General features: G+C 45.7%; 1 protein-coding gene across 3 annotated transcripts in view; it reads right to left on the reverse strand.

Annotated features, from left to right (window-relative positions):
* Positions 1–25,465, reverse strand: part of RGS5 (regulator of G protein signaling 5) — an 85,442-nt gene that overhangs the window by 38,317 nt on the left and 21,660 nt on the right. For all 3 annotated transcript variants that reach the window (XM_065555772.1, XM_065555771.1, XM_024107146.3), the window contains exon 3: positions 20,965–21,075. In XM_065555772.1, the coding sequence (XP_065411844.1) occupies positions 20,965–21,075 (111 nt within the window). The remainder of the gene's footprint in view (positions 1–20,964; positions 21,076–25,465) is intronic.

Raw genomic sequence — 25,465 nt, forward strand, 5'->3', positions numbered from 1 at the left:
TGGCCAGAGTCCATAGAATTGCTCCTGGTTACGGGATAGCACGGCCCAGTGGCCAGAGTCCATAGAATTGCCCCTTACTGTGCTGGAGGACCTTGCCATTGGCTCAGCAGGGGGCGGGGTCCTACTGAAACACGCTGAGGCTTACCAGAGGCAAGGTACCAGTCTGTCACACACACCCCAGGTCGCTTCCTACCGGCATGAGAGTTGGGGTCTCCCACGAGTCTCTAGGTTCTCCGTGGGTCTCCAGGTCCAGTCGCCTCCCCGAGCTCCTCCCGCAGCAGGGCGTCGTGCCGGCCAGGAGAGGCTTCAGTTCCCAGCAACGTCAGGAGTGGTGGCTGGTCCTTCCCCTGCAGTCGCCAGCCCAGACTGAGCTGAGTTCCCTCCTTTTATACTAGCATGCCCAGTACGAGCGGGGTGGGACTTCCGCTGCCAGAGCTACTGGTCTGACGCTGCCTGGGCTAGTGCTGGGCGGGGCTGCCCCATCACATGGGGACAAATTGGAGACGGTCCAGAGGACAGCAACAAAGATGATAAAATGTTTAGAAAGCCTGGCCTATGAGGAAAGGTTAGAAAACCTGGGCATGTTTAGTCTTGAGAAAAGAAGACTATGGGGGGACTTGATAACAGTCTTCAAATATGTTAAGGGCTGTTATAAAGGGGATTGTGATCAATTATTCTCCATGTCCACTAAAGGTAGGACAAGAAGTAATAGGTTTTATCTGCAGGAAGGATATTTACATTAGATATTAGAAAAATCTTTCTAGCTCAGGGTAGTTAAGGGTAGTTAAGCTCTGGAACAGGCTCCAAGGGAGGCTGTGGAATCCCCATCATTAGAAGTTTTTATGAACAGAATGAACAAACACCTGTCAAGGATGGTCTAGGTTTACTTCAGTGAAGGGGGCTGAATTTGATGACCTCTCGAGGTCCCTTCCAGCCCTACATTTCTATGATTCTATGGGGAATCATCATTGTATGGGGGAATTTCTAGTGGGTTTCCACATGGATCAATTCTAGGCATGGCACTATTGAACATTTTTGTCAGTGATCTGAAAGTAAATGTAAAATCACTACTGATGTTTGCGGATGACACAAGGATTAGAGGAATGGTAAATAATGATGAGATAGGGAAACCGTACAGGGTGATCTGGATCTCTTGGTAAGCTGGGCCCCTCCAAATGTATTCATATGTGTTGTAACACAGCCAAATGTAAGGTTATACATCTAGGATTAAGGACTGCAGGCCATATCTACAGAATGGGGGATTGTGTCTGGGAAAGCAGTGACTCTGAAGAGCATTTAGGGTTCATAGTAGACAAGTAACTCAACATGAGCTCCCAGCGCGATGCTGTGACAAAAAGGGCTAATGCGATCCTTGGATGTATAAACAGGAGAGTAGTGAGCAGAAGCAGGGAGATGATTTTCTCTTCGTATGCGGCATTGATGAGTGATACTGGAATACTGCATCCAGTTCTGGTGTCCACATTTTAAAAAGGATGATGAAGAATTGGAGAGAGTGCAGAAAGGAGCCACAAAATGATTCACTGGCTGCAGAAAATGCCTGATTGTGAGACATGCAATCTGTTTAGCTTATCGAAAAAAAGATGTCGAGGTTACTTTATTACAGTGTATATGTATTATAATGTGGAGAAAATACCAGGTCCTAATGGACTCTATAATGGAGTGGAGAAAAGCAGAACAAGAACCAATGGCTGGAAGTTAAAGCCAGACAAATTCAAATGAGAAGTAAGGAACACATTTTTAATAGTGAGGGTGATTAACCACTGGAACAAACTATCAAGGAAGGTGGTGGGTTCTCCATCTCTTGATGGCTTCAAATCCAGACTGGATTCCTCTCTGGAAGAGTATCAGAGGAGTAGCCGTGTTAGTCTGAATCTGTAAAAAGCAACAAAGGGTCCTGTGGCACCTTTAAGACTAACAGAGGTATTGGAGCATAAGCTTTCGTGGGTGAATGCCCACTTCATCAGATGCAAGTAATGGAAATGTCCAGAGGCAGGTATAAATCAGTATGGAGATAACGAGGTTAGTTCAATCAGGGAGGGTGAGGTGCTCTGCTAGCAGTAGAGGTGTGAACACCAAGGGAGGAGAAACTGCTTCTGTAGTTGGATAGCCATTCACAGTCTTTGTTTAATCCTGATCTGATGGTGTCAAATTTGCAAATGAACTGGAGCTCAGCAGTTTCTCTTTGGAGTCTGGTCCTGAAGTTTTTTTGCTGTAAGATGGCTACCTTAACATCTGCTATTGTGTGGCCAGGGAGGTTGAAGTGTTCTCCTACAGGTTTTTGTATATTGCCATTCCTGATATCTGACTTGTATCCATTTATCCTCTTGCGTAGTGACTGTCCAGTTTGGCCAATGTACATAGCAGAGGGGCATTGCTGGCACATGATGGCATATATAACATTGGTGGACGTGCAGGTGAATGAGCCGGTGATGTTGTAGCTGATCTGGTTAGGTCCTGTGATGGTGTTGCTGGTGTAGATATGTGGGCAGAGTTGGCATCGAGGTTTGTTGCACGGGTTGGTTCCTGAGTTAGAGTTGTTAGGGTGCGATATGTGGTTGCTGGTGAGAATATGCTTAAGGTTGGCGGGTTGTCTGTGGGCGAGGACAGGCCTGCTTCCCAAGGTCTGTGAAAGTGAGGGATCATTGTCCAGGATGGGTTGTAGATCACTGATGATGCATTGGAGAGGTTTAAGCTGAGGACTGTAGGTGACGGCCAGTGGAGTTCTGTTGGTTTCTTTTTTGGGCCTGTCTTGTAGTAGGAGGCTTCTGGGTACACGTCTGGCTCTGTTGATTTGTTTCTTTATTTCCTTGTGTGGGTATCGTAGTTTTGAGAATGCTTGGAGAAGATCTTGTAGGTGTTGGTCTCTGTCTGAGGGGTTGGAGCAGATGCGGTTGTACCTCAGCGCTTGGCTGTAGACGATGGATTGTGTGGTGTGTCCGGGGTGGAAGCTGGAGGCATGAAGGTAGGCGTAGCGGTCGGTGGGTTTTCGGTATAGGGTGGTGTTAATGTGGCCATCGCTTATTTGTACTGTGGTGTCTAGGAAGTGGACCTCCCGTGTAGATTAGTCCAGGCTGAGGTTGAAACAGCTTCCACCCCACCATCAACCTCAGCCTGGACCAATCTACTACGCAAGATTCACATCTCAACTGCTAGCAGAGCACCTCACCCTCCCTGAAAGCTTATGCTCCAATACCTCTGTTAGTCTTAAAGGTGCCACAGGACCCTCTGTTGCTCTCTGGAAGAGGCTTTAATCAAACACAAGTTATCTGGGCTCAACACAAAGGTAACTGGGTGAAATTTTCTGGCCTGTGCTATACAGGAGGTCCAAATAAATGGGTTTATGGTCCCTTCTGGCCTTAAAAATGTATGAATCTATAACAACTTTGTTATCAAATGGTATAACAAAAGGGAAGCGTTAAGCTTTATGGGTGCATTAATTCAAGATTTGCAGACTTTGACATTTGTTTAACATTGATAAAGGTAATAGTGTTGATGTAATATACTTAGACTTCTATAAAGTATTTGATTTGGCATTGCATGCTATTTTGATTAAAAAATTAGAATGATATAAAATTAACCTGGCCCACATAAATGGATACAAAGCTGGCTAACTGATAAATGGCTCAAAATATAATGGTAAATGGAGAATCATCATCAAATGGGTGTGTTTCTAGTGGGGTCCTGCAGGGATTGGTTTTGCCAACGGTCCTCAACCTGTGGGGCGCGCCTCCCTAGAGAAGCACAGAGGAATGTCTGGGGGTCACAGCAGGTCCAGGACAGCCCCCTGGGGGTCAGCAAGGGAGCACTACCCAGCCCTGTTCTGCCCCCAGTTTCACTCCGGCCCTGGCCCCAGTCCCAGCCACCCGGACACTAAAAGTCCAGTTATCTGTAGTAACTGGCCTCTGCCACCAGAGGGCGGGAAGAGCAGTTGCTGCTGGAGCCTGGAAGAGCACTCAGGGACGGCTCCCCCGTCCTGCCCTGAGCACAGCTTCACCTCCCTCGCTCCCTAAGCATGGCTCCCCCTCTGCCATCCTGCTGCACTCACACCCCACACCTCTTGCCCCAGCTCCCTGGGGGGTACCAGGTAAGGGAGGGGCACGATTGAAAAAGTTTGGGGACCACTGCCCTACACTGTTTAACATTTATATTAAAGAACTGGAAGAAAACATAAAATCCTCACTGATAAAGTTTGCAGATGACACACAAATTGGGGGAGTAGTAAATAATAAAGATGACAGGTCACTGATACAGAGCAATCTGGATCACTTGGTAAGCTGGATACAAGCAAATATATATATAGGGGGGAGGGATAGCTCAGTGGTTTGAGCATTGGCCTGCTAAACCCAGGGTTGTGAGTTCAATCCTTGAGGGGGCCACTTGGGGATCTGGGGCAAAATCAGTATTTGGTCCTGCTAGTGAAGGCAGGGGGCTGGACTCGATGACCTTTCAAGGTCCCTTCCAGTTCTAGGAGATGGGATATCTCCATTAATTATTATTATATGTTTTAACATGACTAAAGGAAATGTGTACATCTAAGAACAAAGAATGTCGGCCACACTTACAGAATGGGGGTCTCTATCCTGTGAAGCAGTGACTCTGAAATAGATTTGGGATGTGTGGCTGATAATCAGCTGCACATGAACTCCCAGTGTATGCTATAGCCAAAAGAGCTAATGAAATCTTTGGGTGCATAAACAGGAGAATCTAGACTAGGAGCAGAGAGGTTATTTTACCTCTGTATTTGGCACTGGTGTGGATGTTCCTGGAATGTTGTGTCACGTCTGGTATCCACTGGTTGATAAATTGGAGAGGGTTCAAAGAAGAGCTACAAGAATGTCTAAAGGATTAGAAAACCTGTATTACAGTGATAGATTCAAGGAGCTCAATTGAATTTAACAAAGACAATGTTAAGAGGTAACTTGATCACAATCTGTAAGTACCTACTTGGGAGACAAATATTTAATAATGGGCTCTTCAATCTAGCAGAGGAAGGTCTAACACGATCCAATGGCTGGAAGTTGAATGTAGAAAAATTCATACTGGCAATAATGCATACATTTTTAACAGTGAGGATAATTAACCACTGGAACAATTTGCCAAAGGTTGTAGGGGATTCTCCATCACTGACATTTTTTAAATCAAGACTGGATGTTTTCCTAATAGATCTACTGTAGGAATTATTTGGGGCAGTTCTCTGGCCTGTGATATACAGGAGATCAGACTAGATGATCACAATGGTCCTTTCTGGCCATGGAATCTATTAATTTTTTTATGTTTAACCTTAACACTGAATTTCCTGGGTTTCTAATGTTTGGGTTTGGGATAATCACAACAATGCTGGAATGTGTTTTCCCTGAATTACCAAAGTGCACTCTCACCCAGAGCTCCCATTTAACATAGTTTTCATCTGGGAATAAAGATGAAGTTTCCACTGTGACCGGAAGCTGGGGCTGATGTATGAGCAGTGGGATGGCCCCTCCTCAGTTCCTCATGCATTCATCTGATTTATCAGAGAATCCTGTGTCCTCAACCCCCCTCTGAATCAGAAAGGGGGCGTGCGTAGGGGGGTGAGACGAATCATTTCAGTTTTCAATTCTCTCCACTGTGGTGTGGGGCTGCTATCTTGCACTCCCACAGCCTGCCTGTCCAGTTCCCATGCCCTGCTGCAGTGCAGGACACAGGGGATGACTCACTCTCTCTCTCTCTTTCTCAAGTGAACATGAACACCACAGTTCAGTTTTTAAGCCTTCTGGGAAGTAAAAGACTAATGAGATCCTGCCTGTGAAAAGTACTGAAATGGCAGGGGGTGGGGACTGTTCTGCTGCTCGAGAGTGGCAGCATAAACTGTCCTAGCCATGGCCTCAGTGTGCTTCCTCCGCATTCCTGGAGTGACCTTCCTGTTAGGCTCCTCCAGCAGGTAGGGAAAGAGACTGCGGTGTTAGGGAACTTCTCTGTGCATCACATTGAATCACAGATCCATTGGCTGGGAGATGGGCTAGAACAAAGCCCCAGATCTGAAGTCATGATGTGCAGCCAAACTTCCTAGAGAATTGAACAAAATGCCTGAATCCAAACAGAATCTTTCAACTGGAGTGGGGGAGGGTTGGGGGAGCAAATATCTGGATCGAAATTCCAACTTCCTCGATGTTCAAGGTGCTCAGATTTTGGTGTGTGTGTGTGTGTGTGTGTGTGTAGGAACTGACAGCCTCTGTGTGTGTGTGAATCAACCTACATTTATGCACTCATTACAGCATTGCATTTGATAGATATGGATGATTGCCAGTGAGCCAGGTTATCCCTTAGTTCTTTGCCATTCCCATTTTTCCAACCTGTCTGTTGGTTTGTGTTTGTGGGTACATCTACACTGGAGCTGGACAGGATCAAGCTAGTGCTCTAAAAATAGCATGGCAGCCACAACGGTGGGAGCAGTGGGAGGAGCCAGCTGTCCTAAACCCTAGGTACATAACTAGCTCCTTCCACCCTATGCACCACTATGGCTACACTGCTGTTTTTAGTGTATTAGCTTGATCATAGCTAGCGTGGGTACGTCTCCTCGAGCTGGGACTCAAACCTCCACCTCCAGTGGACGTAGACTCTGTCAGGAGCAGTGACATTAGGGTTGCCAGTTTTGGTTGGACGTATTCCTGGAGGTTTCATCACATGACATAATCTTTAATTAAAGATTCATCTTTAATTCCTGGAAATGCCAGGACAATCTTGGAGGGTTGACAACCCTAAGTACTGTGTCTCATGTTTGTAAGCACCTGGAACAACCAAGAAGCTAATAAATACACCTCTACCCCGAAATAACGTGGCCCGATATAACATGAATTTGGATATAACGCGGTAAAGCAGCGCTCCGGGGGTGCGGGGCTATGCGCTCTGGCAGATCAAAGCAAGTTTGATATAACACGCTTTCACCTATAATGCAGTAAGATTTTTTTGGCTCCCAGTAAAGTACCTAAATTAATGTGAACTAGGGCCCTTAGAGTTTGCACCTGCAGCATCCACGCAGGAAAGTTACAACACAACACTTTGGCATGGGCTGCAGTTCACACCATTGTAGTCTTCACTGGGGGGCCTGTGTAGAGATTCCCTATGATGCAACCATCAGAGCAGCCATACTCCACAGCAGTTTAGGCCAGGAAGTGAAGAATACCAGTGTCAAGCTGTCCTGCAGTGGCTCAAGAGCATGGGTACCAACTTCAGGGCAGACTGTTAAAAAGCAGGGCACAAACCCCAAACTGGCTGTGAGTTCTGTACTTAGATTTCACCAATCAATTATCAAGTGTGAACTCCTGAAGTACTATACCAGCGTTAACACAGTCACAGTCCCCTTGGGCACTCCAGTCTATCTTGCCACTCAGGTAGGCTTACCTTTATGATAAATGGTCCCTTACACTGAAGATCGCAGCAATAGTCAAGTAACTCAAAGTCCCAAAAGACCAGTCACTTACCTCAGGTCAATTGTACCTTATATCTTTCATCAAAGACAATGCTTGTAGCCAATCCTATATTAAACTAACTAAAGATATATTAACTAGGAAAAGGAAATAAGCATTATCTACAAGATTAAAGTGAGTAAACATAAATACATCCAAATTAATTTCAGTCTTAGGTTTCAAAAGGTAATAGAAGCTTCTATAAAAAGCAAGCTCTATATGTCCTTTAGGGCTAACAGAGGCCAAGCATTGGGGATCTTTTGCTTATGTTTAGGCCATATCTACACTACAAACTTAGGTTGACACAAGTTATGTCGGCATAAAGCCGCCACAGTGAATTCATATATGTACACCTGCATACTTGGCTCCTTATGTTGGCAGTCCATGTACTCACCATGAGCACTTGTGTCAATGCACAGAGAGGTGCACCATGGGTAGGTATCTCAGCGTGCAACTTGCCACCATCCAGCACAATGTCTTTTGGGAAGTTTTGTTAGTATATGATGGGGCCAAAATGAGTTGCGCAGGAGTGACTGGGAGCATGGGGTCAACTTCCCAGTTTGCAACTGACCTCATGCCATCATGTTATCTGTATCCCACAATTTTCACACCCCACAAACTCACATGGCTGTCCGCCATCTCTGACAGAAGCATGGAACCTGTACAGCTCTTCAGTGTTGTCATGAGCATTGCAAGCAGAGAGCACACAATCCTACAGCATTTGCAGAGCCACAAGAAGAACTGAATCAGTGGGGAACATGACAATTTCTTGGAGGACAGGTTGCTGTGGGACATAGTGAGAATCAATTCAAGTTTATTGGTGGTGTTTACAGTGCAGCTGCAGATGGTCGAGCCCAAGAAACAAGCACTGACTGCTGGGATTGCATCATAATGCATCATAATGCAGTTTTGGGATGATGAGCAGTGGTTGCAGAACTTTTGGATGAGCAGGGCCACGTTCCTGGATCTGTGCTTGTCCCAGGCCTCCCATGCAGGGACATCAAAATGAGAGCTGCATTGACAGTGAAGAAGCATTGTTTACTCACAAGTCTGGACCTCAATTAGAAAAATATCCCAATCTCTCAGCTGTCTGCTTTGTCCTACATAATACCTATGAAGCAAAGGGGGCAAAGTTTCCTTGAGGGTGGGGGGCGGAGGTGCAGTGGCTGTCTGCTGAGTTTGAACAGCCAGACACAAGGTCTATTAGAAGAGCTCAAAGTAGAGCTATATGGCTCAGGGAGACCATTTTAACAGTGAGCCTATTGAGGCTGAATCCCCACTCTGGCACCTCAAGTGCAGGAAGTGTGGGCCCACAAGGATTTTAAAAATAATACTTGCCACTCCAGGCTTGTATTATACTCCCAAGATTACAGCTTCTCTCTGACCTTGGCTTGGTAAATGCTGCCACCACCCAAATGCAAAAAAAACTCCTTTGAACCCAGGAAGGAGCACTTGGGAATTCCTCCCTGTGGAGTATGCTCAAGCCCTTTCACTCCCCCCCCCCCTCCCCCGGGGAAGAGCCAAGAAAGAAAACAAAGGAAATTAGCTGTTGCCACCAGCTAATCAAACAGCATATGCACAAACCTCTTAGGATACCAAAAATCCAATCCTGTTCTTAAAAATGGTAAATTTTATTAAAAACAAAAAGGAAAGAAATACATCTGGAACTTAGGCTTTTGCTAGATTTTAAAAGAGATATTCCAAAAATCAAGCACCCAAACTAGCTTTCTTGGGAGTTCAGCTTAAAGGTTTCAAGCAAACAAAAGCATCAGGGGTTAGCACAGAGGAGATCCACAAGCCAAAATAAAAATAAACCTGATTCTGTCAAACTAAACATTCCCTATTCAAGTAATTTCTTCTAGGTATGGAAGATGAATTTTCATACCTGCTTCAAGCCTTACATCGCATTACTGCTCCATGTCTCCTTCTCCAGAGAACAACAGACAAAGGGAAAGTTTCTTTCCCAATTTTAAAAAATTCTACCTTCCCACTGGCTCTTTTGGTCAGGTGCCCACTCCTTTTCTTTTACCTGTGGGCTTGTTAACCCTTTACAGGTAAAGCAAGCAGAGAACAAACACCAAGAAGGATTTTACAGCTAACTGGCTGGCTGAGTGTTCATAAGGGAGCTTCCCCCTCCCACTCCCTTCAGTTATCACAGAGCCACAGTAATGTGTTTTGTTGCAGTGTGCTTTACCTGGCCCTGCTCTTTTGTTGCCTGGTAGGAATTGTGTGGTGATTGCTGTATATGTAGGAATATAACATTGTCAATACATTTATTAAGTTTGTTTGGGCTTATCCTAACAGTTGTGTCACATTGTCAGTAACAAGTAATTGGTTGCTTCAGACCTGCCAAGTACTTAGGAGCAGATGTGGCAAACTAATAAAGAGGAGTTATTTGTTTAAACAATAGAAATTTATTTTGTAAAAGAATTCTGTCAAAAAATGAAACTGAAATTTTAAAACAAATACACTGAGAACTTAATAAAATTTAACAAATTCAGAGAACAAAATTGATGAGGAGGAAGGAACATCCGTGTCCATTTCAGCTACACATACATCAACGGTGGTTTTCAGAGGTTAATATACATGAAACTGTGATGTCCCTCTGGATGGAGTGTTAGGGGTAGTGCAGTGACCCCTGATGCCATGTGGAATGTTGAGGGGGGCATATGGTGGTCCTGATTAAGTTCTCAATGGGCTGCAGAGAGAGGCAAGGCCCACTCCATCTGCAGCATCTGTGTTTGCTGCCCGAGACGCCTCATTTTGTCCTGGTGCGGCTTTTCCTGTTGGGACTCCCGGGTCTTTCTCCTCTCCACCTTATCCTTCTCCAGGCTGTCCGCAATGTTCATCCTCCAGGCCCTGTGCTCATGGTCCAATGTAGCACTGGCTTTCAGGATCTCATTGAACATGTCATCCTAAGTCCTCTTCTTTCTCTTCCTTATCTGGCTCAGGCATTCCACAGGTAAGGAGGGGGAGACCCTGAAGGCTGCAGCTGCAGATAAAACATGCAGAGATACCATTGTCAGTCTGTTCACTACAGAAAGCAAAATTTAAGATGCAGAACTCACTCTCCTTGCTCCCCTAACATTTTAAGCACTGCATACTAACTCCTGCTTGGGATTGCATGCACACAGCACCAGTCACAGTACCAGCCATGGTGAGTATAGCTGCTGGGGGGTGGGGAAATGAGGAGGGAATTGCTCAGTTACATGAATCCAGTAGTCCAGGGCAATGGCACTGAATACTGGCACCATTTCCCACAAGCAATGGTGCTATCTGCTGAGGGTAGCAAAGGCAGCGAGAGCACAGCATCCTGAAGCTGCTCAGGCTTGTATGCTGCTAGCCTCTGTACTGCAATGATGCTCACTGAGAAACTGTCCTACTTTGAAATAAGAAATAAGGCTGCCAGCCCTAGAAACCTTCCAGAGAGGATTGCAGAGAATTTCCATGGAAATGTCATTGAGCTCTCTCAGAATTCAAGGGACATCCCTGTATACATGAACAAACTGCTCAGCATGCCCTCCCCACCCCAATTCTAGAGGGACAGGAAATGCAGATAGCAACTGTATCTCTCTTGGTTGTACCGCTACCTCTTCTAGCATGAGTAAATTAATGAAAAGTCAGAAGCTGTGTCCTGCTATTTTTTGGGTGCTGTAATGGAAAATTTATCTGCACACTTACCCGAGGTTCCTTCCCCTGCATTGGGCTCGCCTGTGCTCAACTGGCAGGACTGGCTAGACTGTGGTGGAGTCAAAAATAGGTTCTGGCTCACTGCATAGCTGGATCACCTGCTTGCCTGTCCCCCATACCCTTCCTCATCTTCCTTGTCCACCTCCTTCTCCTTGCTGTTCATGGAGGGGTCTGTGATTCAGGGTCCTCGGAGGTATCCACCATGGTGTAGAGGGCTGGAAGGGTCAGTGCTGAGTATGGCATGCAGATCATTTATTAAAATGTCAGGTCTGCGGCTTAGCACCAGATCAATTGTTGGCCTCCCGGGCTTCTGGTTTGCCCCCCGCAGCTCCTTGGCTTTCACTCAGCACTGCTGCTGGTCCCTGTCATACCCCTTTTCCTGCATCCCCCAGGCAATCTGCTCATAAATGTCAACATTTCTGTTGGCTGGTTCAGAGCTGTGACTGCATAGCCTCTTCTCCTCACAATCCCAGGAGGTTCAGTATCTCCTGTCTACTCCAGGCAGAAGCGTAACTGGAGTGTGTACGTGGCATGGTCAGCTGGCCAGTTGCACTCAACAATGAAGAGCTGCTAAGTGTGCTGGCCAAAGCAGGCAATCAGGAAAAGGAATTTCATAAATGTGTAGGCTTTAAAGGGGAGGGGACTTCTGGTCTACATGACCCTTGGTCAGTGGAGTTCACAATGAAGACCAGAGTGGTCATTGTACAATCCAGACTAATGACAGAAATGTAAGCTCAGCCCTCTACTGGACAATACAAAATATTTTAAGTCTGTTATTCCTTAAAGGTAATAATATATCACCTTATTATCTCAAATAGTTATTCAGACACTTCAATTTAAACACACTGGATTAGATAGAACAGTAAAACATGTTTATTAACTACAAAGAGAGATTTTGAGTACAAGTTATGAGGCATAAAAGTCAGAAATGGTTACAAGAAAAATAAAGATAAGACTTTTCTGTTACCTAATTTAACGAACTATATCAGATTCAAGCAAAATTTCTCACACGTTTTCAGATGATACCTTACAAAACATGGCTTGTACAAAATTATCACAATAGTGAGTATGGTGTGAAAACAAGGATATATTCGGTCACAATGCAACACTGTGGGACAGCAGCTGGAGGACAGTTAAGGTTGACATAAGTAATGTCTACCCTTGCACTGCATCAACCTAAGTATATCGACTGTGGCTCTTAGCTGGCTCTTAGGCTCGGAGAGGTAGTGTTCCCATGTCGGTTTAACAGGGCACTTATATTGGTGGGAGAGACATGCACAACTAAGTTGACATAAGCTGCCTTGCGTCAAACCTAACTTTGTAGTGTAGACCAGGCTTCAGTAATCCTTACCCCTCTGAGGCCAAGCAGCATAAAAGCTACAGTTCCTCCTCATTAGGGCTTCTTATCTCTTTCCCCCTTCTGCTTCGAGCTGCAAGTTCAGCTGTTGGGAGGAATTCAGTTGCATCTCTCCTTTCCATAGGTTGGGGGACAATGGTGGGGAGCAATCAACACAGTATTTTGGCATCTGATGTTCCACAATGGTTCGTCTGGTGTTGGTGGGCCTTCTTTTGTTGGGCAGAAGATAACAGCTCCTTTGGCAAACTAGTATTTCACACTTGTTAATTCCTCTCTCGTGTCTAGTGATTTACAGTTACAGAGTAAACACTTAAATTTTACCTTATAGCAGGCGATACAGATGTTATGTGAGATTAATACATACAGCAATTTACAAGCATTCCATAAAGTCTAAACACTAAGCACATTTTTATAACTGTACTACCTAGTTCAACAGTACTGAAACACAGGTGAGCCAGACTGGTTCCAGCTGTGTATTTGTCAGTGTTCAGTTGAGATTTAGGGGCACCTGGTCTGCCAGTGTCAAAAACCATACGCATGGCAATGAACATTCATGGCAGTACAATGTGATTACCCCAGTGAGAATCTGGTGAGGCCTCAAGGACTCACACAACAGTGTAAGGGATTCTTTCATCATCACAAGGTAAAGTCACACCCCAGCATCGGGCAGGAGTAGATGCTGAGATGGGAAATAAAACAGCTATCTCCCTGCACAGAAAAGGGGCTCCAGACAGGTCTGCCAAGCACAGAGCCATTTGTGTTGAGATCCCTTCTTTGTGCCTTTATCCTCATGCAACAATGTGTAAGTAAAGGATGCTGACTCTGGAGCCCCCAGGCACTCCAGAAACACAATGCCCAATTTGTTCCTAACAGCTTGTTAAAATGAGGCTAATGGTCAATAACAGCAGAACATCATGACCCAGATTAAATCTCTGAAGGCACATCTGCAGTGTCTGCCAGGTTTTAATTTAACCAGATTGATTCCAGGGTACATAGCCTTGATTTATCTCCCCCTGAAAGAGGCCATCAGTTTTCCTTGGAGAATCAGATGCTAATGGGTTTGTTGTGTTCTGATTCCTAAATCTGATGTGCCTCTGGTACAGATGGCAGTCTGTTCTTCAGAGATAAGGCTGGTGCTGATTCATATTGTAGATTTTCAGGCACTGGCATCCACTAGAGCTTGTGCCAGGCTCAAAGGTAAATGCAAGGTGGATAATGCTGTATTAATAGTTACCTGTTTCCCTTGTTTCCCAGCTTGTCCTTTGTGAGTCCCAGCTTTTAGCTTTTGTCTTTATTCCTACACACCTTGCTCCTAGCTATGCACTTTATTATTAATGTCTTTTAAAAACTCTTTTGCCTCCCAGTCACCTCCAGCCCCATTCTAGTTCACCTAACACTCCTCAGCATGAAAGTAACCTTGCCTAAGCTCCCCACACAGGCGTGTGCAATTGTTCACCCAGATGCTACAGTGATGGACAGCTATATAATGCCCTAACAGACAGGGGACTTCTGACAGTTCCCTAACAGTAAGTCCCTTGCCAGGGCTCCCAGAGCTCAGCAGCTGCACATGGTGTACAGCAAATGGTGCTCACACAGCACTCCCTGCCTCGTGACTGCAACATCTGACAGATGCAGCATGTCACACGCTCCCATGGTCTGAATTCAGTGACAGCCCCAGCCTCCTGCTCTGTGAAAAAAAAGAAGACAACACAGCAGACACCCCCCCCCCAAGGCTGGGCCACTCCTCAGCATATAGGGTACACCGTTCTGGACTTTGCTGGACTCCCACCCAGCCACCACCCTAAAACCAACAGCCCCTTCTACTGCATCTCTGAATGGGACCCACTCAGTCTTCAGGGCTCTACAACAGGGGCTGCGCAGAGAAGTATTGCAGGATGAACAGCTAATGGGAGAGTAGGAGGAGATATAAGTTACATTCAAGAAGAATAATGATTATATATTAGGTTTTTGTGGGTATAAAATTCAAATAAAATCCCTGCCATCTGGCAGCAGTGAGTGAGTGTAGATAGTAGCTTTCATTCTTTTAATTGCCTTCTCTCAGACTATTATGAATGGGTAATAAAAATAACAATGGATAATAACAATAACAATGCATTACATTTACATCACGCACATCTTGGAGGATCCCAAAGCACTTTGCAGACTGTTGTTAAAGCAACACTGCAATGACAGCTATGGTGAAGGAGCCTGAATGTTTCTATTTTAAGCTTCTGTTTTTAGTTATTGATACTTTATTTTCTTAAATATTCATATTTGGGGCTAAAATTTTCAAGTTCTGGTCCAAAATTATGAGAGTAGTAGGGAAAATCCCTATTTTAAAAAAAGTTGTGATTTTTGTAAACAGCAGGAATTCTGGAGTATATGGGAAGTCAAAAGATGAAATTTGGCAAGATAAGAATATTGAAGGAGCAGAGATTGTCTTTTGGTGTTTTTGGGAAAATCAACTTTGAATATGCCCCCATCATTCACTGGACTCTGTGCAGGCTGCTAGAACTCTTGGTATTTATAAAGTTATCACCTCTTAATCTTCTCTTGGATAAGGTTCTTCAGTCTCTCACAGTGACGCAGGTTTTCCAGACCTCAAATTGTTCTTGTAGCTCTTTTTTCACTCCTTTCCAGTTTGCCAACATAATTTCAAACATGGATACCAGAACTGGACACATTATTCAGTAATGGTCTTGCCAATACTGTACACAGAGGTAACACTGCCTCCCTGCTTCTACTCAATAGACCCTTGTTCATATATCCAAAGATCACATTGATCCTCTTAAGCCACAGCATTGCACTAGGAGCTCACTTGGTTTCCACCATGAACCCATAAGGCCTTTTCAGAGTCACTGCTTTCCAAGGCCTGTAAATGTGACCTGCATTCTCTGTTCCTTGGATGTTTGACCTTGCATTTGGCCATAATGAAACATATGTTGTTCCAATGACCCCACCTTATCAAGAGATCCAAATCTCTCTGTAGAACTCTGTGGAGCAGCGAACAGAGGAGAAGCCAACAGAGGGAGTATGCCTGGGGGGGAGTTCCCACAGAGATTTTGCCTTTCAGGCTTCTGTGAACAGTAAATACAACTTCTGAAGAGGCTCTTAGGAGGAAGACAATATGGATAGTGAGCAATCAGCTGTTGTGACCTGCACAGGATGTTCCATGTTTGTCTTTCTCCCAGAGGATAGAAGCGACTTCGTCTGTACGAAGTGCAAGCTGGTCTCCATATTGGAAGAGAAGGTTAAAGGACTAGAGACCCAAGTATCAACCCTGCACTGCATCAGAGAAAATGAAGATTTTCTGGATAGAAGTCAGTGTTTGGTACTGCAGGCTGAAGAATCAGAATCAAAACAGGGAAGAAAATAGGCAGCATGTGACCTCCAGAAGAATAAAGAGGAGAACCCATGTACTCCCAATGCAGATAGAGGTAAGAAACCATTTTCAGGCTCTCAGCACAGGTGCTACGGCGGACAATGGTTTGGAAGGGATGAGGGAAAGGATCAGAAGGAGACCCCATCAACCGGAAGGCATGGGGTGCATTGTCCTAGGGATGGGGGTTCCATGACCACCACTCCCAAGAGGAGGAGACGGGTAGTGGTGGTTGGGGACTCCCTCCTAAGGGGGATGGAGTCATCCATCTGTTGTCCAGACCGGGAAACTCGAGAAGTCGTGGTGGGCATGTGCTATAGACCATCGGACCAGGATGATGAGCTAGACGAGGCTTTCTTCGGACAATTAACTGAAGTTTCCAGAACACAGGCCCGGTTTCTCATGGCGGATGTCAATCACCCTGACATCTGCTGGGAGAGCAATACAGCAGTGCACAGACAATCCAGGAAGTTTTTGAAGAATGTTGGGGACAACTTCCTGGTGCAACTACTGGAGGAACCAACCAGGGACCATTCTCCTCTTGACCTGCTGCTTACAGTCAGGGAACAATTGGTAGGGGAAGTAGAAGTGGGTGGCAACCTGGGCAGCAGTGACCATGAGATGATTGAGTTCAGGATCCTGACAAAAGGAAGAAATGAGAGTAGCAAAATACGGACCCTGGACTTCAGAAAAGCAGACTTTGACTCCCTTAGGGAACTGATGGACAGGATCTCCTGGGAGACTAATATGAGGGGGGAAGGAGTCCAGGAAAGCTGGCTGTATTTTAAAGAAGCCTTATTGAGGGCACAGGAACAAACCATCCCAATGTGCAGAAAGAATAGCAAATATGGCAGGTGACCAGCTTGGCTTAACAGTGAAATCTTCGGTGAGCTTAAACACAAAAAGGAAGCTTACAAGAAGTGCAAACTTGGACAGATGACTAGGGAGGAGAATAAAAATATTGCTCGAGCATGCAGGGGTGTAATCAGGAAGGCCAAAATGCAACTGGAGTTGCAGCTAGCAAGGGATGTGAAGGGTAACAAGAAGGGCTTCTACAGATATGTTAGCAACAAGAAAAAGGTCAGGGAAAGTGTAGAACCTTTAATGAATAGGGGAGGCAACCTAGTGACAGATGATGTGGAAAAAGCTGACGTACTCAAAGCTTTTGTTGCCTCGGTCTTCACAGACAAGGTCAGCTCCCACACTGCTGTCCTGGCCAACACAGTATGGGGAGGAGGTGAGCAGCCCTCAGGGGTGAAAGAACAGGTTAAGGACTATTTAGAAAAGCTGGACATGCACAAGTCCATGGGTCCAGATCTAATGCATCTGAGGGTGCTGAGAGAATTGGCTGATGTGATTGCAGAGCCACTGGCCATTATCTTTGAAAACTTGTGGCAATCGGGGGAGGTCCCAGATGGTTGGAAAAAGGCAAATATAGTGCCCATCTTTTAAAAAGGGAAGAAGGAGAACCCGGGGAACTGCAGATGGGTCAGCCTCAGCTCAGTCCCTGGAAAAACCATGGAGCAGGTCCTCAGGGAATCCGTTCTGAAGCACTTTGAGGAGAGGAAGGTGATCAGGAACAGTCAACATGGATTCACCATAGGAAAGTCATGCCTGACCAACCTGATCGCCTTCTATGATGAGATAACTTGCTCTGTGGATATGGAGAAAGCAGTGGACATGATATATCTTGACTTTAGCAAAGCTTTTGATATGGTCTCCCACAGTATTCTTGCCAGCAAGTTAAAAAAGTATGGTCTGCATGAATGGACTATAAAGTGGATAGAAAGCTGGCTAGATTGTCAGGCTCACCGGGTAGTGATCAAAGGCTCAATGTCTAGTTGGCAGCCGGTATCAAGCGGAGTACTCCAGGGATCGGTCCTGGGGCTGGTTTTGTTCAACATCTTCATTAATGATCTGGATGATGAGATGGATTGCACCCCCAGAAAGTTCGCAGATGACACTAACCTGCGGGGAGAAGTAGATAGGCTGGAGGGTAGGGATAGGGTCCAGAGTGACCTAGAAAAATTGGAGGACTGGGCCAAAAGAAGTCTGATGAGGTTCAACAAGGACAAGTGCAGAGTCCTGCACTTAGGACAGAAAAATCCCATGCACCGCTACAGGCTGGGGACCGACTGGCTAAGCAGCAGTTCTGCAGCAAAGGACCTGGGGATTACAGTGGATGAGAAGCTGGATATGAGTCAGCAGTGTGCCCTTGTTGCCAAGAATGTTAATGGCATATTGGGCTGCATTGGTAGGAGCATTGCCAGCAGATCGAGGGAAGTGATTATTCTCCTCTATTCGGCACTGGCGAGCCCACATCTGGAGTATTGCATCGAGTTTTGGGGCCCCCACTACAGAAAGGATGTGGACAAATTGAAGAGAGTCCAGCAGAGGGCAACGAAAATTATCAGTGGGCTGGGGCACATGACTTATGAGGAGAGGCTGAGGGAACTGGGATTGTTTAGTTTGTAGAAGAGAAAAGTGAGGGGGGATTTGATAGCAGCCTTCAATTACCTGAAGGGGGGTTCCAAAGAAAATGGAGCTTGGCTGTTCTCAGTGGTGGCAGATGACAGAACAAGGAGCAATGGTCTCAAGTTGCAGTGGGGGAGGTCTTGGTTAGATATTAGGAAACGCTATTTCACTAGGAGGGTGGTGAAGAACTGGAATGGGTTACCTAGGGAGGTGGTGAAATCTCCATCCTTAGAGGTTTTTAAGGCCTGGCTTAGTCCAATCCCCTGCTCAACGCAGGACCAATTCCCAACTAAATCATCCCAGCCAGGCCTTTGTCAAGCCAGGCCTTAAAAACCTCCAAGGAAGGAGACTCCACCACCTTCCTAGGTAACGCATTCCAGTGCTTCACCACCCTCCTACTGAAATAGTGTTTCCTAATATCCAACCTGGACCTCCCCCACTGCAACTTGAGACCATTGCTCCTTGTTCTGTCATCTGCCACCACTGAGAACAGCCGAGTTCCATCCTCTTTGGAACCCCCCTTCAGGTAGTTGAAGGCTGCTATCAAATCCCCCCTCATTCTTCTCTTCTGGAGATTAAACAATCCCAGTTCCCTCAGCCTCTCCTCATAAGTCATGTGCTCCAGACCCCTAATCATTTTTGTTGCCCTCCGCTAGACTCTTTCCAATTTTTCCACATTCTTCTTGTAGTGTGGGGCCCAAAACTGGACACAGTATGCCAGATGAGGCCTCACCAATGTCGAATAAAGGGGAACGATCACTTTCCTCGATCTGCTGGCAATGCCCCTACTTATACAGCCCAAAATTCCGTTAGCCTTCTTGGCAACAAGAGCACACTGTTGACTTATATCCAGCTTCTCGTCCACTGTGACCCCTAGGTCCTTTTCTGCAGAACTGCTACCTAGCCATTCGGTCCCTAGTCTGTAGCAGTGCATGGGATTCTTCCGTCCTGAGTGCAGGACTCTGCACTTGTCCTTGTTGAACCTCATCAGGGTTTTTTTTGGCCCAATCCTCTAATTTGTCCGGGTCCCTCTGTATCCAATCCCTACCCTCTAGTGTATCTACCATGCCTCCTAGTTTAGTGTCATCTGCAAATTTGCTGAGAGTGCAGTCCACACTATCCTCCAGATCATTAATAAAGATATTAAACAAAACCAGCCCCAGGACCGACCCTTGGGGCACTCCGCTTGAAACCGGCTGCCAACTAGACATGGAGCCATTGATCACTACCCATTGAGCCCGACGATCTAGCCAGCTTTCTATCCACCTTATAGTCCATTCATCCAGCCCATACTTCTTTAACTTGGCGGCAAGAATACTGTGGGAGACCGTATCAAAAGCTTTGCTAAAGTCAAGGAATAACACATCCACTGCTTTCCCCTCATCCACAGACCCAGTTATCTCATCATAGAAGGCAATTAGGTTAGTCAGGCACGACTTCCCCTTGGTGAATCCATGCAGACTGTTCCTGATCACTTTCCTCTCCTCTAAGTGTTTCATAATTGATTCCTTGAGGACCTGCTCCATGATTTTTCCAGGGACTGAGGTGAGGCTGACTGGCCTGTAGTTCCCCGGATCCTCCTTCTTCCCTTTTTTAAAGATGGGCACTACATTAGCCTTTTTCCAGTCATCTGGGACCTCCCCCGATCGCCATGAGTTTTCAAAAATAATGGCTAATGGCTCTGCAATCTCATCCGCCAACTCCTTTAGCACCCTCAGATGCAGCGCATCCGGCCCCATGGACTTGTGCACGTCCAGTTTTTCTAAATAGTCCCGAACCACTTCTTTCTCCACAGAGGACTGGTCACCTTCTCCCCATATTGTGCTGCCCAGTGCAGCAGTCTGGGAGCTGACCTTGGTCGTGAAGACAGAGGCAAAAAAAGCATTGAGTACATTAGCTTTTTCCACATCCTCGGTCACTAGGTTGCCTCCCTCATTCAGTAAGGGACCCACACTTTTCTTGACTTTCTTCTTGTTGCTAGCATACCTGAAGAAACCCTTCTTGTTACTCTTAACATATCTTGCTAGCTGCAACTCCAAGTGTGATTTGGCCTTCCTGATTTCACTCCTGCATGCCTGAGCAATATTTTTATACTCCTCCCTGGTCATTTGTCCAATCTTCCACTTCTTGTAAGCTTCTATTTTGCGTTTAAGATCAGCAAGGATTTCACTCTTTAGCCAAGCTGGTCGCCTGCCATATTTACTATTCTTTCTACACATCGGGATGGTTTGTTCCTGCAACCGCAATAAGGATTCTTTAAAATACAGCCAGCTCTCCTGGACCCCTTTGACCTTCATGTTATTCTCCCAGGGGATCCTGCCCATCTGTTCCCTGAGGGAGTCAAAGTCTGCTTTTCTGAAGTCCAGGGTCTGTATTCTGCTGCTCTCCTTTCTTCCTTGTGTCAGGATCCTGAACTCGACCATCTCATGGTCACTACCTCCCAGGTTCCCATCCACTTTTGCTTCCCCTACTAATTCTTCCCTGTTTGTGAGCAGCAGGTCAAGAAAAGCTCTGCCCCTAGTTGGTCATTCCACTCAGTTCTAATTACCCATTTCTCCAGTGTCTGACAAAGCAGCATTGATAAATGGGGAAGTACTCACTTTTGGGCCTTGGCTGGCTTCTCCGGCTTCTCTGGGTATGGGATGATCAGGTCAATAGCCGAGTCAGGCTTCTGGAGAAGCGTGCCCAACTTGGTCTTGATCTCCTTTGCTCTGCAGAGGGACAGAAAGCAAGAGTGAAGAGAAGGTGGAGAGAGAATCTTCAGAGTACATTTAAGTGTCTCTTGGCAATGATTACTATGATCATGTATAGTCCTGGCTTGACATAGGTAACTTGCCTCATTTCTCTGTGGGCATAACTGAGAAGGTGAATGGAAGGTTAAATTGCAAATAAGAACATAAGAATGGCCCTACTGGGTCAGACTAAAGGTCCATCTAGCCCAGTAGCCCATCTTCCAACAGTGGCCAGTGCCAGGTGCCCCAGAGGGAATGAACAGGACAAGTGATCCCCCCTGTCGCTCATTCCCAGGTTCTGGCAAACAGAGGCTAGGGACACCATTCCTGCCCATCCTGGCTAATAGCCATTGATGGATGTATCCTCCATGAATGTATCTAGTTCTTTTTTGAGCCCTGTTATGGTCTTGGCCTTCACAACAGCCTCTGGCAAGGAGTTCCACTGGTTGACTGTGCATTGAGTGAAGAAATACTTCCTTTTTATTTGTTTTAAACCTGCTGCCTATTCATTTCATTTGGTGACCCTCAGTTCTTGTGTTATGAGAAGTAGTAAACAACACTTCCTTATCTACTTTCTCTACACCAGTCATGATTTTATAGACCTCAATCATATCTCCCCTTAGCTGTCTCTTTTCCAAGCTGAAAAGTCCCAGTCTTATTAATCTCTCCTCAGACAGAAGCCGTTCCATACCCCTAATCATTTTTATTGCCCTTTTCTGAACCTTTTCCAATTCCAATATATCTTTTTTGAGATGGGGCGACCACATCTGCACACAGTATTCAAGATGTGGGTGTACCGTGGATTTATATAGAGGCAACATGATATTTTCTATCCCATTATCTACCCCTTTCTTAATTATTCCCAGCATTCTGTTCGGTTTTTTAACAGCTGCTGCACATTGAGTGGGCTTGACAAACAGTATGCCGGAGTCAGGATATCAGTGCTAGCTAAGATAAGCAGCAACACCTTCATGCTAAGGACTATGGACAAGATAAACCTGGAATGTAAAGATCGGGTTCCACATGAACAGCACATGGACAGAGCATGCTGTACAGAGGATTGGTTCCTGCAAAGTAACCAAGCCAAGCCAAAAATTTGCGATGTAATGGATAGCAAATGCAATGTAATGTGTAAATGTGTATAAAGGAAGAGGTTGTCTGTGCAACTTTGGATGTGGGTACACCCTATACCCACACCCTATGGTTGAGTCTGATCAACTCAGTGTAGCTTCACTGTATCCCAAATAAACTGATGAAATCCAGAGTCAAACTGAGTGTTTTGGATCCCAGAGAACTGGATTAAATGTTCTCCCAGAACTGGACAAGGTATTCTGGATAAGTTGAATGGAAAAGGTCTCGGAGAGAATTCTAACATCATGTTTCTACTGAGTGTACTTGCCTGGGAAGGAGGCACAAGCCCTGCTATGAGAGACAGTCATTTATGTGGTGGCTGTATAGTATGTAGTTGTTATTCTTGTTTCTTGTCTGCCTCTAAGGTCTCTGTTCATGGGCTGGAGACAGACAACCATTGTGAACTGAACGTGCAGAAGACAGACTGTGGGTACTCTCTCATGGACACCCAACAGTTGATATTCCTTATTTATTTGTTCCTTGGCTCTAAGCATAGGTCAATCTGTCTGAAAGCATGTGCCTGCCCTTTGTGTATGGAGGTATAGCAGCTCTGACACACCAGGCTCTGGCTCAGCAAGAGATGCTTCACCAAACAGCACCCTTGCTTGGCTTTGGATGCTCTGCCATGAAGAGCCGTGCCATAGGTCATGTTGGAAATGAGGTTCTATTTCCAAGAAAACTTTGACTTTTCAGTGAAAAAATTGAAAACTGAAGAGCTATTGGCTGAAACTGACATTTTTCAATTTGGAAATGGCACCTTAGAGCTTCCTGGGAATTGTAGTTCAGGTGCTTCATGCCACCCTTCTCCCTGTGGCTGGGGTCCCTGGCTGGACCACACCTCCAGTCAGTTGTTGGGCATTCAGCTTTTAGTGGAAAGCAGACACTTTTAGTGAAAATTTCATTTAGCTGAAACCCCCAATTTTCTGTCCAAAAGCAGCCTTGATGGCAAATGGGCAGATATATTGTGTAGGGCTTGGAGAGAAACCAGGATGGGTCCTTGGCACTCTGGGCAGGAGTGAGCTCCAGCCCTGGGGTGTAAGGGAACAGCTTGCATGGGGCACATGGCCAGGAGGGGATGCAGCAGACACAAGGGAGCAAGGAGCAAGAACAGAGATGCATGATGGAAAAGCATAGAAATGTCAGGCTGGAAGGGACCTCGGTAGGTCATCTAGTCCCTCCCTCCGTACGGAGGCAGGACCAAGTAAACCTAGACAATCCCTGACCAGTGTTTGTCCAACCTGCTCATAAAAACCTCCAATTATGAGGATTCCACAACCTTCCTTGGAGCCTATTCCAGAGCTTAACTAACCTTAGAGTTAGAATCTAACCTAAATCTCCCTTCCAGCAAATTAAACTCATTACTTCTTGTCCTACCTTCAGTGGACATGGAGAACAATTGATCACTGTCTTCTTTATAATTATTATCAGGTCTCCACTTAGTCTTCACTTCTCCAGACTAAACATGTCCACTTAATTTAGTTACATGAGTACGAAAACAGGCCATGTGAAAAACATATGAGTGATGCAATTCTAACTAGCCAGGCACTATCTCAGGCTCCTCACAGTTCCTTGTCCCTCTGCTCCCTAGTGAAAGTACAGGCTTCAAGTACAGCCTTCAAAATTCTTTTCTCTGCCCTGAGACTCTGAGCCAGGTCCAAACCAGTTTATGCATCTTCACCAGGGATGGTGGGACAGGGTTGGATGTCAAAGCTGTGGGCTTTCTACTCTGGCCTTTAATTACCTGTGATTGCAGGGCCCTGAAGAGCATTGGTCTGCATTTCCTGTCCACAGGCCTATCAGCATCTGCTGGACATTACCCCTGGTAAGCCCACAGTCCCCAGCACCATAGCAAACTGACAAACAGGCACATCAAATTTCATAAACATCACCCTAAATCTCCCCCACTCAGTACACATTGCAAAGGTTGAAGCTGGGGTTCTGAAAGGAGCTGAGGCAGTTAGGTACCCAAATCCCACTGACCTTGATGCCTAACTCCTTTATCTGCTCTGGAAATCTCACCTGACCAGGCATGTGCACAAGGGACTGAATTGCACAATCAGCAGAACTGATGTTTCCTAAGCCCTGAGAGCTTGGCCTTACAACCTAAGTAACAGCCTTGTGATGTAGCATGTAACATGTAACAGAAACTGTGCTAGGAGTATTCACTGCAGGCACTCAAGGCTTCCTTGCATGCCAGCAGTAAAGAGCTGGAAGCAGTTAGAAACTCCTATATCAGAGGTAGAACCTAGAGGGAGCTGGGAGTCAGCATAATGCTGTCACCGGTCTGATCAGGCTCCCCATGATGGCAGCCCAATAGATGGCTCAAGGGGAATCTAGCCGCTGGATCCCCAGATGTTTTAAGCCTCTGGAGTCTGAACACAGCCCAGGCAGCCCCAGTCTTCAGGTCCCTAGACACACTCATGAGGTGAAGACCTTCTGTCTAGCACCCCTTCCTGGGAGCGGAGACCACGCAGTCTCCTGCTCAGTCCATGGAACCAGTGTTGACTGTTACAGAGTCCCCCTGTAGCTTAACCACTCCCTGAGGGTGTTAGCCTCCTAAGTTAGTTTAACTTTCTCCGGGGCACTGTCATAAATATAAAGGGAAGGGTAACAACCTTTATGTGTGCAGTAACATAAAATCCCTCCTGATCAGAGGTACAGACTGTCGTAACTATAAAGGGAAGGGTAACAGCCCTCCTGTGTACAATACTATAAAATCCCTCCTGGCCAGAGACTCCAAAATCCTTTTACCTGTAAAGGGTTAAGAAGCTCAGGTAACCTGGCTGACACCTGACCCAAAGGACCAATAAGGGGACAAGATACTTTCAAATCTTGGTGGGGGGAAGGCTTTTGTTTGTGCTCTTTGTTTTGGGGGTGGTTCGCTCTTGGGACTAAGAGGGACCAAACATCAATCCATGCTCTCCAAATCTTTCTGAACAAGTCTCTCATATTTCAAACTTGTAAGTAACAGCCAGGCAAGGCATGTTAGGTTTATCTTTGTTTTCTCAACTTGTAAATGTACCTTTTGCTAGAGTATTTACTTCTGTTTGCTGTAACTTTGAACTTAAGGCTAGAGGGGATTCCTCTGGGCTCTTTGAATCTGATTATCCTGTAAAGTTATTTTCCATCCTGATTTTACAAAGATGATTTTTATCTTTCTTTCTTTAATTAAAAGCCTTCTTTTTAAGAACCTGATTGATTTTTCCTTGTTTTAAGATCCAAGGGGGTTGGATCTGGA

Source organism: Chrysemys picta, chromosome 8 (genome assembly GCF_011386835.1).
Source record: "Chrysemys picta bellii isolate R12L10 chromosome 8, ASM1138683v2, whole genome shotgun sequence".
Classification (NCBI taxonomy): domain Eukaryota; kingdom Metazoa; phylum Chordata; order Testudines; family Emydidae; genus Chrysemys; species Chrysemys picta.